Here is a 16,027-nt window from a genome sequence, read left to right on the forward strand (position 1 = left end):
TTATGAATCTGCTTTTGTGTACCCTGTCCGGGCAAAGTTGGCCCAGTGTTTCATGATCTTCTTGGTCATGTTTACTTCATTCTTCGTGTATCCCAGGGATGCATCCAGAGGCTTTCCGAAGACAAATTCTATCTCATAACCGTGCATAACACCCATCCATGCTGGCCAAGGATTGATGGATGACCGGTGGTCGAATAAATATAGGAAAGTCTTACCACCATGTTGCGAGTACCTGGCAAAAACAAATTACAATAATAAAATGAGTCAGGTTCATTAGAGAAAATAAAACACAAACACATGTAACAACCTTGAGAAATTAGATTTGACTGTTCCTATTGTTCAGGATGTTGTGTAATGTAATGTGAGCCAAACCATCTAGTTGGACATGACAGTAAGGCGTGTTCAGACTGACAACAGCGCTGTATGAAAAAATGCAGCCCCCTCATTCATTTGAAGAGGAGTACTGCATTGAAGCAGTGAGGCGATGCAAAGGGCTCTCACAGAAAAACAAATCAAAAAACCAAAAACAAATGCAGGATCGTCCAGTAACAATTGCATAGCTTAATTTAAACTGCAATGCAATGCAACCTTATCCCGAAAGCCTCTGCATTGGCCCATCAAATACCAATGTGAGAGCACATTTCTGGTAGATTATTTCTAATGTGAACATGCTATTTCTACTTCACTTCTCTTGTGCTCATCGTGATCAAATGATTGCCAGTGTGTTTGGCGTCAAACCCAGGGATTACTCAAACTGGGCTTCCTGGATTGTCAAAGATTGTCACATGCACAAATAACATGTCTAGTTGAATGCAATGTGGCTTGCCCCTAAGGTCAAGCTGGAAATCTAGAGTGAGAGGATTAGAAAATCATATATAAAAGATATGACAACTATGATTGACAATTAAATTATAAATATATATTAAAAAAGTAAAACGTACATGTGTCACAAGTCTAAATATGCAATCTGCAGGGCAGCGCAAAGGATTCACTGAAGAAAATGTGGCAGAAGTCAGAGTCAGTCAGTCAGTTTACCATCCTCGTGGCCTGAGGAGATAATATTTTTCTTCTCTCCTTTTGTCTCTGTGTTGGACTTGTGGCTACAGAGCCACAGAAGCTGAAAATAGTCTATTGCTGGGGTCGTGACAGTCCTTCATAATCTACTAGCTTTGGATCTGCACCTTCTGATGTACACGAACAAGACGACCCCACCAACGCAGCCCTGTGCATTTTTTCTTTTTGGTCTGAACATCAGGTTACAGATAAAACTTTTACTACCCTAACGCACTACCTTTATTGGCTTTAACTTTGTTGAAAACTAAAACCTTCCTTCTCAGTCAAATTCCATCAACTTATGTGGTCATTCATCATGTCCTAAATGTCAAAAGTGCTCTTTACCTGTGAGTGAACTCTAGCAATGGACAAACGAACAGTCCGTCTCCAACCAGGTAACCCATTGAGTCCCGATTTTTCATCCGGTTGTTCTCATCTGTCCAATCAGTGTACTGGAAAATGGCCGCTTCTCTGGAGACATCACTCGCATCTGTCATTGTAAGGTTCACTCCATTCAGAAACTCATTCCTGGAGATGAGACTCTGACCGGTGATGTTAAATCCAGGTACTCCATACAAAAGGAAGTAGGTCCCTTCATCAGTGTTTAAGCCTAACAGCACCTCTTTCTTTGGGAGCTTACTGGTACTCAGCAACACCTGCAAGGAAAACAAAAAAAGTGTTTGTGATGCCAGATATTTTCCAAACTATGGATTGAAATAAAACTTATGTTAAAAAATACAGGATGGGATTGCAACATTTTTGTGTTGAGCCAAATAACACTACGGTAATAACACCAGTGAGCTTAGTTTTGATGGTTGGCTGAAACCCAGACAAACTGAGTTAAAGTCAAGGTTTGTTTGACGTCTTGTAGGTTACATCATATAAATATTATGTCGACTGTATTTCATCGTGTATGTCCATGTGTGAAAGTTTTTAAAAGGGTAGTATCTAGGACATATTGTAATTAAAATTCAAAATGAAAAAGCTTTGAGGGATTGACATTTGTTACATTTATATTTTATCCGAAATAAACTAAAACCATGTTTCATGTTCACCAGGCACTTTCACACTTATTGACAACTCCACATACCCGCACACACACACACCTACTTCGACATTATCTGGTAGGAAGTCTCTGTCAACAACAGGGCCAAAGGCTAAGGCTAAGATTGTAGGGTGCGTGAGAACATCATTTTGCTTCGCTGTGATTTTCCCAGGATCAGCCTGCTGCAGACACGCTTCCAGATGAGCTGCATTAGACGTGGGACACCCCAGTAACGTCGCCAGCTTTGAGGACCTGGATATTGCCATAGTGCGGGAGCAATCAGTGACAGAAGGAATGACAGTAAAAGACTAGGATAGCAAGGCTAAGAAGGGGAGGCGGTTGTGGATGAAAGAGTGTGAATGCAATTAGAAGGAGAAGCAATGTATTGAAAACCTTTGACCAATCACCATGTGTATATGTGGATGATATTGATCAAATTTAGCAGGACGCAAATTGTGTTATATGACACTGTTCTCTCTGGAACATTAAATATTGGTACCCTGTGAGTCCCCATTTGTGTTAATGCTATTTTATGTGTGTGAACGCTAACTGATCATGACAGAGCATGTATCGTATTTATTTAATGTTGCAGCTTCAAACAATCAATAAGACAGTAAATACAAGTGTGTCCTTACATATCACATGAGTGACAGAGGGAGAGAAAAGATGAGCGACTAAATAAATCAAATTAATTAATGACTAAATGAATGCACCCTACCTGTACCAGGCCTCAGTCTGATGGGTTGTGGCCCAGGGTGAATTAGGAGAGCCACTCTGCATCACAGCCCTTTGAAAAAGACCATGGCTGCCTGGTGAGAGCAAGTGGAAGCCCACAGATGCTGATCCAGCACTCTCCCCAAACAGAGTCACCTAGAAACAACAGGAAATCACAAGCCAACAGCTTATTTTATTGTTTGTTTAAACAATATAAACATGATCACATGTCACCTGTGATCTGATTTTAGAATGCAAGACAAAAACATTTTACCTTTGAAGAATCACCTCCAAAATCAGCAATATTATTGGCTACCCATTGGAGGGCCAAGCGCTGGTCCAGCAGGCCCGCATTGCCCCGAATGTTCTTGTTGTCAGGAAGAGACAGGAAACCCAAAGGTCCGACTCTGTCATGGATGAGCACAATAATAAGGTTGACATCATTTAACTGGAGATAAATAGCACAATTACTTACTCTCTACTCTAAACGAGTAGAGAGAAGGGTATCGGACATGGTGATAAGGCTTTCCTGTTTATAAATTCCTTTGCTCTGTTTAATGCACCCAAAATAGCTTATCTTAGTTTTACACAACGTCTGTGTATATTTCCAAATCATCATTAGTTGTCAATGAGTTCCCAGTTCCATACAGTAACTATATCCACTCTTTATTGGCATTTTATATTTTTAGTTTACTCCAGTTCTTACCTGTAATTCATTGATACCACAACAACACCTTCAGATTTACTCAGGAAACGACCATCATAAATGTCCAGAGAGGATGTTCCTACAGTGAACCCGCCGCCATAAATCCAGACAAGGACAGGAGCCAGTGCTTTCTGTGTTTTGTTGAAACGGGGGGACCAGACGTTTAGGTACAGACAGTCCTCACTCAGAGGAGTGTTTGGGTTCCACATCTCTGCACCTTTGAACCCTAAAAAGAATGATTGTATGAAGCTGTTTCAATAGAGACTGATTGGGACAGCAGTCTAATAACTGATAGATGTAGTGTAGATGATAGTGTTATTTTTGTTCCCTCAGATCTTTAGAGTGAGAGAAAGTTCGACTTAATTATGACACTTAATTACAAGCAATATTAATAGTCAAACAGTTAGGCAGTTAATAATAATTAAATAAATCCATGGTTTGTTTTCCTCTTAATGAGTGTTTTGTCCAAAGCATAAACAACAGTCTAACATCAATACCTTCTGTCCATATCTGTTTGTGTTGTCATATCTATATTTGGATATTTTTTGGCATTTCCTCTGCCTGGTGTCCTTGCTAATGGTCGTAGCTGACATCCAATCAACCCCTGACAGGTGGCTATGTCTATAAATAGCTATGTATCCATCACCCAAACCCAATTCTTCTCTTGGGTGGGGGACCAAGCCTGTATCAAATCATATTAGTGTATGTATGCTTATCTAATTTTTTGACATGGCAATGGCCGTGTGTGTAGATGCAGTGGCCGGTAGCTCCTTTAAACTTTACATTTTTGTTTTATTCAATATTTTTGTAATCTTAATTGCTGGAAACATCATTGAATGATGTCTGATTGTGTTTGGTTTATAATGGCTATGCCAAAATTGATTTTGGCTGTGCATTCAGATGCTGATAGGCTAGCTCTTTCAAACTTGTCTGTTTTTCCATTTTTTTTTAAAAGGTATTACCTATGACAGAAATACCCTACAGGGACCTTGAGACTATCCATCCAGCCAGATTAACCAGCCCACGGCGGCGGGTGCTCTTGCTCCAGGAGGAGAGGGAAGAGAGCCACATAGGAACCATGCAGGCTGCTCCCGGCTAATGTGTATTCTGGACGAAATGGGACTCATGTTGGCCAAACAATAGAACATCAGAGACTGCCCACATATTTACAGAGACTTGCTCCATCAACATCCGGGATCAAACACTCGACGGGCAGGACGTATTTGGAGGCAACAAAGCACAGCACAAGGAGGTGGACTGATCATACACAGTCAAAGTGGATGGACATTGTTTCCTTTTATGTGTAGATGAAATAATACTATCATCACTATCTCGTTGCTGCTGTTTACATTCCCCCAGACACAAAAAAAATGCACTGTAGAATTATTTCCTGGGCGGGTACAGTCCTTCCTTGGTTCACCAAACTGCCAAGTTTGTTTATTTTAGTTTATGGAGGGATAAAGTAAATACAGAAAAACACGCCCCCATGGCGGAATGGGAAGAATGGGAAAATTGATTGACAATAAAAAAGTAATACTACTTAAATTAAATAAAGTAAGAGTAATGGTAATGGCTAGTGGAAGCATTTCACTGCTGGAAGTGGTGTCCTAGTTCTTTGCTCATGAAATTATTCCCAGGCCACACAGACCAAGAATTAAATAGAAATTTACTAGTAGCCTAATTAATTTCAATGAACCCAACTGCCCAATTTATATCAAGATTTTGTGATGACTGATTTCCTGTCCTTAAACTATGATTTTGTAGCTTTAAAATTAAACAAAAGTCCACAGCTATCACCTTGAGGACCTTCTTACAGGGTACTTTTCTGACAAATGTACCTTTGGGTACAGAAATGACACCCCTATTTCTCTGTGTACATGCTTTTATATTGTCACGCTTGGACAACTGTAACTCTCTTTTCACCTGTTTGAACCCCTTCTCAGTCTCACAACTGCAATAAATCCAAAACTCCGCAGCCAGATTATCGACTCAGTCTAGGTCTCACAACTACATCAGATATCTTTTAACACCTTACAGCTCAACCAGGCCCCTAAAATCAGCTGATCAAAAACTTTTAGTTGTTCCACCAACCAGACTGAAGACCAAAGGTGACCATGCACTTTATGGCTCCTCGTCTTTGGAACAGCTTTCCCCTCAGTGTGAGATTGGCTGACTCCACTGCAGGGCCTCGTGAAGACACGCCTTTACAAGATCGCCTACACCTGTTTTACCTTTCATTATTTTACGGTGTCATTACATAATGTATTTTATTTTCTGCCTGCTTAAGTATCAAAGCCTTAGTTTAATATTTATTTTGTATTAACATTTTAGCGCTTCTATCTTGATCTTAATTTTGTATGTTCATAGGAGTGGGGGGTACTCACTTGGGATTATGATTTTTATATTTTTGGATTATCTATGTGTGTAGCATGAAATAAATGCAAACTTTAATTTTGTTATACTACCTTTTGTTGTATGATACTTTTGTTTGATAAACTGATAAATTGGCTGCAAACATTCTCGTACCATCTATTAGCCATTGTTACTGCCCACAATATAGTAATAAATCGTTCAAACCACTCACACACTATCTGTAGGTGTGTGACATGGTGTTATATAACTGCCACCCCCACTGAAACACCTCCCTGAAGTGGCCCTATATCTTATATTGTGCTTGGAGATTTAAAATGTATATACTTTTAATGAATTAATTATTTTTTTACTTTCATTGACTTTAATTAATAGTGACAGCTGTAGAGTGACACAGCCACAAGACACACTACAGTAGGGACGAGACATGGGATGCCACTCACTCTACCAAGTGAGCTACCAGAGCACCCCATAGAAGGTGATAAACATAAACAAGATGTTAGCATTTACAAGGCAGAGACAGCGTAACAAACAGCTGAATTGTGGTAGGTATGGATTTTAAGATTTTCAGAGGGTGAAATATAAATAAGCATTAATTTTGACCTTCTTTTTCTCTTGTGAATCCCCCAATTTTCAAAGTTCAACTGCTATAGGAATAAATTAATGTTTGTAATGAACAGTACATGAACACAGCATAGTAAACAGTACATGTGTCGGTCCGTGTAAACATGTATCCTACCTGGAAAGGCTGTATCTGGAATCTGGTAGCAGGAATTTGGGAATTGGGTGGCATACCTTATCCCTTCCCATCCCTCTGCTGGCTCTGGAGCTCTGAATCTCAGTTTACCCAGGGGTGGTTTTCCATAAGGAATTCCAAGAAATGCTCTAATATCACCACCCAACACTGAAAGCAACTTCCCTTGAACTTTCCCTTGCTTAGTATTTATTACAAGGTCATCTTGGTTGGCAGGTGATGCACTCAGGAAGTGAGGCAACAGAAGAAGAAAGGCGAAATGTGTACATTGAGAAAGTGTCGCCATAGAAAATCCTGGGGGGAAATAAAGAATGCATACATTAACAACACATTATGAATCTTTATATATTAAAATGTAGCCTATTTTATTAAAATTATTACATGAATAACTAATAATAAAATGCATGCTATGTCTCATGTACCAGCACACCACACTTGACCTTAACTTTACTTTATCACAGAGATGTTCTTCCTTTGTACACCAATTTTGCATTTTAAAGTACAGATGCGGTACTTAAACATTTCCATAAGGGCCATACAGTAAAGAAACTGGCAGTAAACCAGCTGGCACTGATTTCCTGGTTTCAACCCACGCCGCTGGTTAAGCAAAGTATAGATCAAAGGTCCAGTTCCTAGAATAATACAATATAATGCTACAGAGCGTCTGATGTGTGTGTGTGTGTGTGGCGCTGGATGTGGGTGTGTGTGTGTGTTGGTTGTTGAGGAGAGAGAAAAGAGAGAGAGATTGGAGAAGAAGAGAGAGAGAGAGAGAAAGGAGAGTTGGTCATTTCCGCCGCAAGGGTGTTACTTTAGAAGCAGCTTATTATAATACTCAGATATTTGGAAACAATAAGGCCGTCAGTGAATATGAAGACGCAAGTAACTGCGTGCGCGCAGCTGACTTGTGGAGCCGCTTTAGTTTCAAAAGACACAGACTGAACAAATAGCAAGCTTGTGGAGTGAAAGCCGCGCACAGCTGGGTTCAATAAGGAGACGCACGCTTTGGAGAGAGACGCGCTCACTCAGAGAGCCATACGAACGATTTAAAAAAAAATACATATCATGGCAGTGAATCTACCTATGCTAATTTATGTAAAGCCTTAGTGAAGTCTTACCTTGTCAGTTAGCAGTTTGTATGTCTGGCTGGAGTGAACGTGGACAGAGCACTGATGGGGTGAAGAAGGCGTGGACAGGATTCCTCTGTTCAGCGTCTGCTGGGCTGGCCCTGTCCAACCAAATTACCCGAAATAACAATACATTCATTAATTATTAATAAATCAATTAATTATTAATACATCAATTCATTTGTATTATTATTATTATTATTATGGTAGTTATGTATTATTATTATTGTTATTGTTATTGTTATTATTATGTATTGATTATCAATGGCCTTTTTTGGTCGTGAGTACAGGTATTTATGTTCTTTAATTCTCTATAGTTTGGTAAGTGATGTTGTGTTCATTAGTTGACTTGCCAGCAACCTCCAACAGGTGGCTGTGTCTATAAATAGCTACTATGTATCCCCTTTCATCTCTTCTTAGGGGTTTGTGTGCCCAACAGGGGCGGAGTTGCCTTCTAGGTCTCCAGTCCCGAAAAAGCCATGGATCTTTTAGGTTTTTTAAATAACTACTTATAAAGTTTACTAATAAACTTTATGTCCGCAAAAAAAAAAAAAAAAAATGCTGGTATTAAGTTACAAAAAACAAATGTTCCTACTGCTGCAGCGTCATATTTAAATTTTTTTAAATGTGAAAAAAGAGGTTGACTTTTATTTTGAAGTAAGCTAGTTTCACGGGATGCAATGTAAAAATATAGTTCAGTTAGCTTGACACCTCAACAAAAATGCGTCTATAAAACAGGACAACTATCATTTTCTGCATTTTTGACAGCGGTTCAGTTTGAAATACTGCAACCAGAAGGAGCAGCCACGGTAGATGAAGAGCTGCAGGCGACACACTGCAGCTGCACCTCCAAAGCAAGGTCATGTTAAACAAACTGCTTTCAATTTCACTGTTCACAGATTCATCCCATGTGCACCATTAAATCAGATCGGGCTTCCTCACAGAAAGATGGAAAAAGGCCAATCATTTCCTACAGTAGTTTGTTTTGCTGCCTCCAGTATTCTGGGACCTGTACTGACCAGGTGTCAATACAAATATAATTTAATCATTAAATTTAAATTTAATTAATATTTCCTGCCAATCAGGACCAAATTCTGCAATTTTTTTGTTTGCAGAATTACAGATTTTAACCATCACTCCACAGTGAGCTGCCTCCTTGGTGGAGCTAACATGACATTTATTTTGATCCGAGTCAGTGTATATAGCTGTCAAATATGACTAAAGTTTAGTACAAATTTAGAAACAATGATCATGTCCTCTGTTTAGGTTTCATGGAGATGGGTTCAAGGATCAGGGACCAGGGTTAGTTAGATAATGGATTATTTTGACCTTTGATAGTCCAAATTTAGATGCTGTAGAACTCAGCAGCATTAAGGCTGTTTTGGAAAATTACCAGCATGCATTTGACAGTCTATGAAGGACACAAACAATAGCAAATGACAGACAAATGTCAAAAAAACATTTAACATTTAATATTCATATATTGTATTAAATATTAAATAGTAAATATTTGTACAAATGTTTAACATTTCCATATGAGCCATACATTAAAGAAACTTATAGTTAACTAACTGGCACAGGTTTCTTGCCTTCAAGCCACACCACACACAACATATTATTACTATAAGACTAATAATAATAATAATAGAAGAAGAACAACAACAACAACAATATCAAAATAACTAAAATCACCATGCACCATACATTTATTATTTAATAATTTATTATTTAATAATTTATTATTATTATTATTATTATTATTATTTATTATTATTATTATAGTATTAATATGTTGTTGTTGTTTATTTAGACGGTATTGATATATTCAGCACTAACTGGAAAACACTATAGACAGGTCAGTCTGTCAGATGCAATGTCTTGATCCTTTACTTCCTTTTGTAAAAATAATACATTATAAGTAAATATTCTGTATTCAAAATTCTACATACACAAGTAAAAATATGCAAGTAGTGTCAGCAAAATTAAAACAATCAAAAGTAAAAGTTCTGCAGAAAAATGGCCTGAGACTAAAATATAACTGGATGTAATTATATTAGAATAGTAAAACTGAATCAATCCGTATATAAGCAGGATAGGATTGTACTGTGGGACAGGATTGTCTGATTGTTGACTGTGGTCAAGGTGGAACTAGTTTTAATTACTTTATTAAAAGTGTAGCCTAGTGGGTCACCCGGGTAGCTCACCTGGTAGAGCTGCATGTCATCCCCTCTCTCTCTGCCCTCTTTTCCTGTTTATCCTCAGCTGTCACTATCAATTAATAATAGGCAATAAGAGGGACTATAGCATTCAGCTTTATGGTCTCTTGAATCTTATTCTAATTAAAAGCAGTTTTTCCCAGTTTAGTATTAACTTGAGTGATCTCAAGAAATAACCAATCCTGAGATCTTGTCTGATAGTAATTTGAGTGCCATATAATGAGGGATGACAGGTAATTAGGTAGCTTTTTGTAACCTTGCTTTTTAAACATTCAGAAGCAAATGTTGTTTTCTCTTAGTGGCCAGGGTCAACAACCCTACTGCCTGATAAGGAATACAGTGGTGTGTTCTAAAATTATGAAGTGCTTAATGATTAACAGTATCAAGCTGTTTCAAATTGGAGCATGCATATAGTGTCAACATAGTCGAGTACTGTACAAACAGCTTTCTACTTGCATTCAAAAATCGTGATCTATTTCTAAAAAAGAACCCAAGTTCCATCCTTAACTTCTTAGCTTGATAATCAACATGCATTTTTAAGGATAGGTTTTCATAAATATATACCCGAAGGTACTTGTAGAAGAACCATCCAAAATTGAAATATTGATGTCACTTTCTTCCAAGGAGCGGGATCTAGAGAACTGAGATCTAGAGAACTGAATATATTTGGTTCTTGCTCCATTTAAAACAAGTTTAAGATCTAAGTGCTGGATTGAGTCAAAAGCTGCCTGTAAAATAGATAATGCTCCTCCCGATGTTTATGTAGATGAATGAAGCATATTATCATAAGCACCTTACATCCATTATCAAAAGAGATACTATTATTAATTTACAAAGTAAGAAGTAAAGGACCTGTAATTGAACCCTGTGGTACACCTTTAATGACATTCAGAAAGGTGGATTGAGTGGTAGAGATAGCTTGTAAACCACTGGCACCTGTACTGGTACAAGCCAACAGAGGCAAGTCTATCTACTAAAAGTGAATGATCAACTGTATCAAAAACTTTAGACAGCTCAGTGAATAAATCAGTGTGTGTGTGTGTGTGTGCATGTGTGTGTGTATGAAATTAACTAAATTTTTCAGAGGAAAAACAAATTTGAGCGGAACAAAAGGGTTAAAAGTAACTAATACCTTTTAGATAAATGTGCTGGAGGACAAGGTTCAATATTTCTCTCTGGAATATATTACAGTAGAAGTATAAGTGAAAAGAAGAAGAAATACCTCAAAATTATACTTCAGTGCAGTATTTCAGTAAAATGTGTAGTTACCAGCACCAACAATGAATCGTTGAGGGTTCACAGCCTCTCAGCAGGATACAGTGATTATGTTCTGGTCATCAGTCCACAATGAACATTATATTGAGTTGAAAACAGGGCTGCATTTTGCATCAAACACAGTGATGGGTTGATTTAGCACAAAGACACGCTTTTGTTTGCACGTCCCACATTACATTTTGAAGGAAACATAATGCCTTCAGAAATATAAGGAGAAAAATAAGTTTTTAACATATGTGCTATAGTTATGACATGTTCATTGAACATATTTGCAAAAGGTTTCGTTCAGGAGAGACTCAACTGAAAGACATGTTTAAGACTAAAATTAATTTATTGACACAGTGCAGAGAGGGAGGTTAAAGGGGAAGTGGTTATCCCATTGGGATGTCAAATTTTAAGGGAGTATAGTGATCCCATGAGCAGTACCTGTAACCCAACCTCCTCCCTTTGACTTTTGGTCACTATATAAAAAAGCACTTCATCCGTTAAAAAAAATGCTGAACACACAAAATACAAATTACATTTCTTGCCAATGTATCTATCATACTCTCTATCTTTCTCTTCTTAATTGTGGTGTGATGAGAACAGTTCTGGCTGCAAGGATCATGTTTGGCAATACTCATTCAGGGTTGACTTAATGGAACCTACTAATAATGAATTAGAGTGTTTTTCTATTATCATTGAGTTGTATTGTAATAGTGGAAATATATCTATAACCTGAAAATTGCCTGGTACCAAGCATAACGCCAAGGGAAATCCTGGCTTAGTCATCATCATATATTTTCTTTTATGACCTCAATGGAAATGGAAGCTGTTTTTCCATGATCACACAGAGTCTTGTGTCCCCTCATTATACCACTTCCTGTTTCTGTCCCTTGTTTTTTTTTCTCAAACTAATGTGTGCTTATTCTGTCTGCGGCTTTTTTGTCATCTTTGCTTTGCTTTCCTTTGCCACTTATCTGCAGGCCAAAGCTGGAGAGAAAAGTAAATTCCTCTTTGGAATTTTTAGTGCCATGTGAGTGTGTTTGGGTTTGTGTTGTGCTGGCTCTGTGCTTGTGTGTTTGTGTGTAAGGGACTATGTAGCCTATGTGTGCTTGTTCATGGATGCATACATGTGTGAGAAAGCCCTTTAAGTATATGTGTGTTTGTGCACTTCTGGGTGTATTCATGTTATTTATATTAGTTGGTACGGTTGTATATTGTCTACAGCCTTACTGGGATTCAGATGCAGTGCCTTGGTACAACACATACAGACACACTCAGGTACACAGGCCTGAGTCTGTATTTTCAGGTGTACACAGACATAGACATAATGGATCCCTGTGTAACTGAAGCAACTGAGACCCAGATCAACCTGGGATTTCTCATTAAAATCTACATTTCTCATTAAAATCTACACCCATTTACTCTCTCTCATGTGTCTTCTTCTGTGTGTATGCATGCTGATGACTATCATATCTAATGAAACAAAGCCACCTTCGCCAAAACATTTTGGTTAAAGTTACCACAACTGCAGGAGTAGCTGTGACATGTCTCAAGTACAACCTTAAATTGCAGTTAATGTAGTAATAAAACTGGACAAACTGTTCACACTGCAGCTTCTCCAATTATTTTTCTTCAGTGGTGGAATGTAATTAAGTAATTTTTTTCAAGTACTGTACATAACTACAAATTTGAGATACTTGTACTTTACTTATTTCCATTGTATGTAACTTTATACTTCTACTCCAGTATTGTATTTGCCTCTCCACTTCCCACTACATTTGTTTATTAGATTTAGTTACTTTTCAGATTTAAATTTTCCATACATTTCTGTCCCGTGAAAACCACGTCTCTCCAAATTAGATTATTAATTGAAATGTATTTATTCATGATAAACTACAAGATTAAGTGTTACTTCCTATGTTGAGAAAATCCTCATCTTAAACTAGGTCTTTTACGTTTCATGTACATATTGCTGACTATACTCTTACTTAAGAAAGGATTTGAATGCAGGACCTTTACTTGTAGTGGAGGATCTATATACTTCCTCTACCACTGCTTTTCATGCAACAATAGCGGGTTTAAAATATTGTTAGAATGTATGGCAATTGAGTAGTGCAGCGTCCAAAGTCCTTCAACAGATGAAGTGGGCTATTGTATCAATCAATGAAGATTGCTTTAATGTTGCCACAAAACATCATAGAACTACGCTGCTGCATCTCAAACCATCCAAAAATTAAAAATTAAAAATTAAAACATCTGCATATGTTGGATTCTCCACCCATGATTTACCTCAGTCCACCCCTATTAATTGATGAAATGATGTTGCTTTGGATCTTTTTTTCTCTTTCATAGTAAAAACTATGATCATATGATAGAACCCATATTAAAGTATACACCATTGATAATGATTTTTCACAGACGTTTTCTTCAAAATCAAACCTTTCTTCTGGAACTAAATCCCTTTTCCCTGGCTATAAAGTGATACATTTGCTTAAAGTAAAGAAATTACTTCAAACCACATGAAAACATTTAACCCTATTATCCATGCAATGATTTATTTTCCTTTTCTGTCAGTCTCCTTGTCTGTCAGCCTCTCTCATCTTTCAACATACTAGCCAGCTTTAACAGAGAACCTCAACCCAAGAGAAAGCCAGTCACGGGAGGTCTGGCTCTTTAGAAAAGTAGTACAGCTCAGCAGGAGCGTTGACTATATGCACAGACAGAGGTAGGACGTGAGACAGAAAGATAGAGAGAGAAAGAGGCAAAAAAAATGGTTTATTTGAGAAGGGAGACAGCACCATAACCACACACCATCACGGATTAGGCGGTTAAAGGAAGAAATGACAGGCATTTGATAGGAGCCTTTGAGAGAATGTTTTCTCTCTCTCATTCCAACATCATCAAAATAGGGACTGGAATGCAACCCCCAAACACACACACACACACACACACAGACACACAGACACTCATACAAGTTAATTTCACCCATGCCCTTTTAATGCCAATCTGCTGTTATGAAGGCAGGGATAAGCATTAAAATAAATAAATAAATAAATAAGACGAAAAAAAGAAATCATTTAATTCATTTCTTGTGTGTAAGCTTGGAGCAATGAGATAGTAAATATCCAATCATGGTGTCACAGAGAAGTATAGTGGTTTATGTCAACCTTTTTCTGTTTCTATTTTATCTGAATGCGAGTTTGTGTGTGTGCTTATCCACATGTATGTGTATGTGCAATTATTTGAGTAGAGTGAGTGTAGAGTTTTTATTTGGAAGCACTCATCATCTAAAAAAAGCACAATATTAAATAACATAGTAGACATTTCAAAAACATTGTTGGACAATAACCAATATACAGTGAAAACAAATTCTGCACCATAAGAGAAAATAAATGAATCACATCAGACTTTGGAGACCTTAAAAAAACAATAAAATGTTAAAAGAAAAAAAAAGAAAAAATCTAGCTTGGATGTTTAACAGTTACATTTCCACTGTATTTATCAAGACAGACCTCTTGATTAGCAATTATCTCAAAAAATAATGGGAAACAGGAAAGTCTACTCATTAAAGAACGGACTGGTATTCCCTTGACTTCCTTAAAGCCCATAAGAACCCAGAGAACACTTTAAATGTCCTTGAATCTTTCATATACAGCTTTATGTTTGACCTTAACTCATTAAGTCCCTAAGTGACATATACAAAACATCCTGGTGTGGTGGTCATATGACAGTTATGTGGCTGTGACAGGAAGTGTCCCCTCCAAAATGTGGGTGTGACTGAAATGACAGAAATGACAGAAATGAAGGAAGTGGCTGAATTCAAAAAGCTTGTTTTTTGCTTGTTTTTTGTTACTAAGGTAAGTTTAAACCCATTGAACAATTCTAATGCTTTAATAGTATATCATGTATTGTATTTAACCTGTTCTCACCATATTTCCTGAACAAAATAATGTCAAACAGGTTACGAAAATATTGCTGTGACATATATGTCACATCGGGCTTTTAACCGTAAAATCGTCATGGAAAATCTGATGGAACGTCTGTGTACAATAACAAAAAAGGTAATAGGCCACGCAATTAATTTCACTGTTATAATTATTTAGGATTAATATGTGCCCTGTTGTTCAATTTAAAGTATATTTTAAGAAATACAAACAAAAAAGAATCTCAAATTATTTAGGTATTAATAAAATATTTATTTACCATAAACGGCCAATGTGACTTATATGTCACATCGCAGATCTTTGACATTTAAAAAAACAAACATCAGGTTCTATGAGTTCCACTTGTTCTGTGGTATATCCCCCATAATTTTCCTTCAAGAAAAATGGGTCTGGGTTCTCAGCACCACCACATCCTCTCTATGATTTCCAACACAACATAGTCAGCTACATTGTGATGCATATCAAACATGACACGTGCAGATACGTGTGGGCACACACTTACACATACATTAAGATACACAGACACAGAGACCAGATTAACCAGTGAAGAGTATATCTTCCTTTAACCTTCACAGGTAATAGAGAACTTGTCCTTCACTGACATAAGCTTCCCTAATTGGTCGAACAGAGATAGATAGGGAACAGAGGGTTGGGTTGGGGGTTGTTAGTTAAAAGCTGCTGAACTGAGAAACAGACAGAAAGGTAATGCATGTGAGACAGCTGGTTAACGGATTTCAGACCACATCGCTCAAACTAGATGACTGAGTAAATGGAGTGCAGAATAAAGACTGAAAAGGAAAAGTGGGACAAAGTGGTCAATACTATCTATAGTTGTTTTTTT

The 16,027-nt window shown here is 37.4% G+C and overlaps 1 protein-coding gene across 1 annotated transcript in view; it reads right to left on the minus strand.

Annotated features, from left to right (window-relative positions):
• Positions 1 to 7,883, minus strand: part of LOC118341659 (acetylcholinesterase-like) — a 9,998-nt gene extending 2,115 nt beyond the window's left edge. The window contains exons 1-8 of the mRNA XM_035679974.1: positions 7,758 to 7,883; positions 6,628 to 6,936; positions 3,519 to 3,744; positions 3,087 to 3,219; positions 2,817 to 2,968; positions 2,164 to 2,350; positions 1,399 to 1,709; positions 23 to 232 (exon numbers count right to left, since the gene is read on the minus strand). Coding sequence (XP_035535867.1) covers positions 23 to 232; positions 1,399 to 1,709; positions 2,164 to 2,350; positions 2,817 to 2,968; positions 3,087 to 3,219; positions 3,519 to 3,744; positions 6,628 to 6,928 — 1,520 coding nt within the window. The 5' untranslated portion in view covers positions 6,929 to 6,936; positions 7,758 to 7,883. The remainder of the gene's footprint in view (positions 1 to 22; positions 233 to 1,398; positions 1,710 to 2,163; positions 2,351 to 2,816; positions 2,969 to 3,086; positions 3,220 to 3,518; positions 3,745 to 6,627; positions 6,937 to 7,757) is intronic.
• Between the last annotated feature and the right edge of the window lie 8,144 nt (positions 7,884 to 16,027).

Source organism: Morone saxatilis, unplaced genomic scaffold, assembly GCF_004916995.1.
Source record: "Morone saxatilis isolate NCDOM2014 unplaced genomic scaffold, NCSU_SB_2.0 Contig8, whole genome shotgun sequence".
NCBI classification, from domain to species: Eukaryota; Metazoa; Chordata; class Actinopteri; family Moronidae; genus Morone; species Morone saxatilis.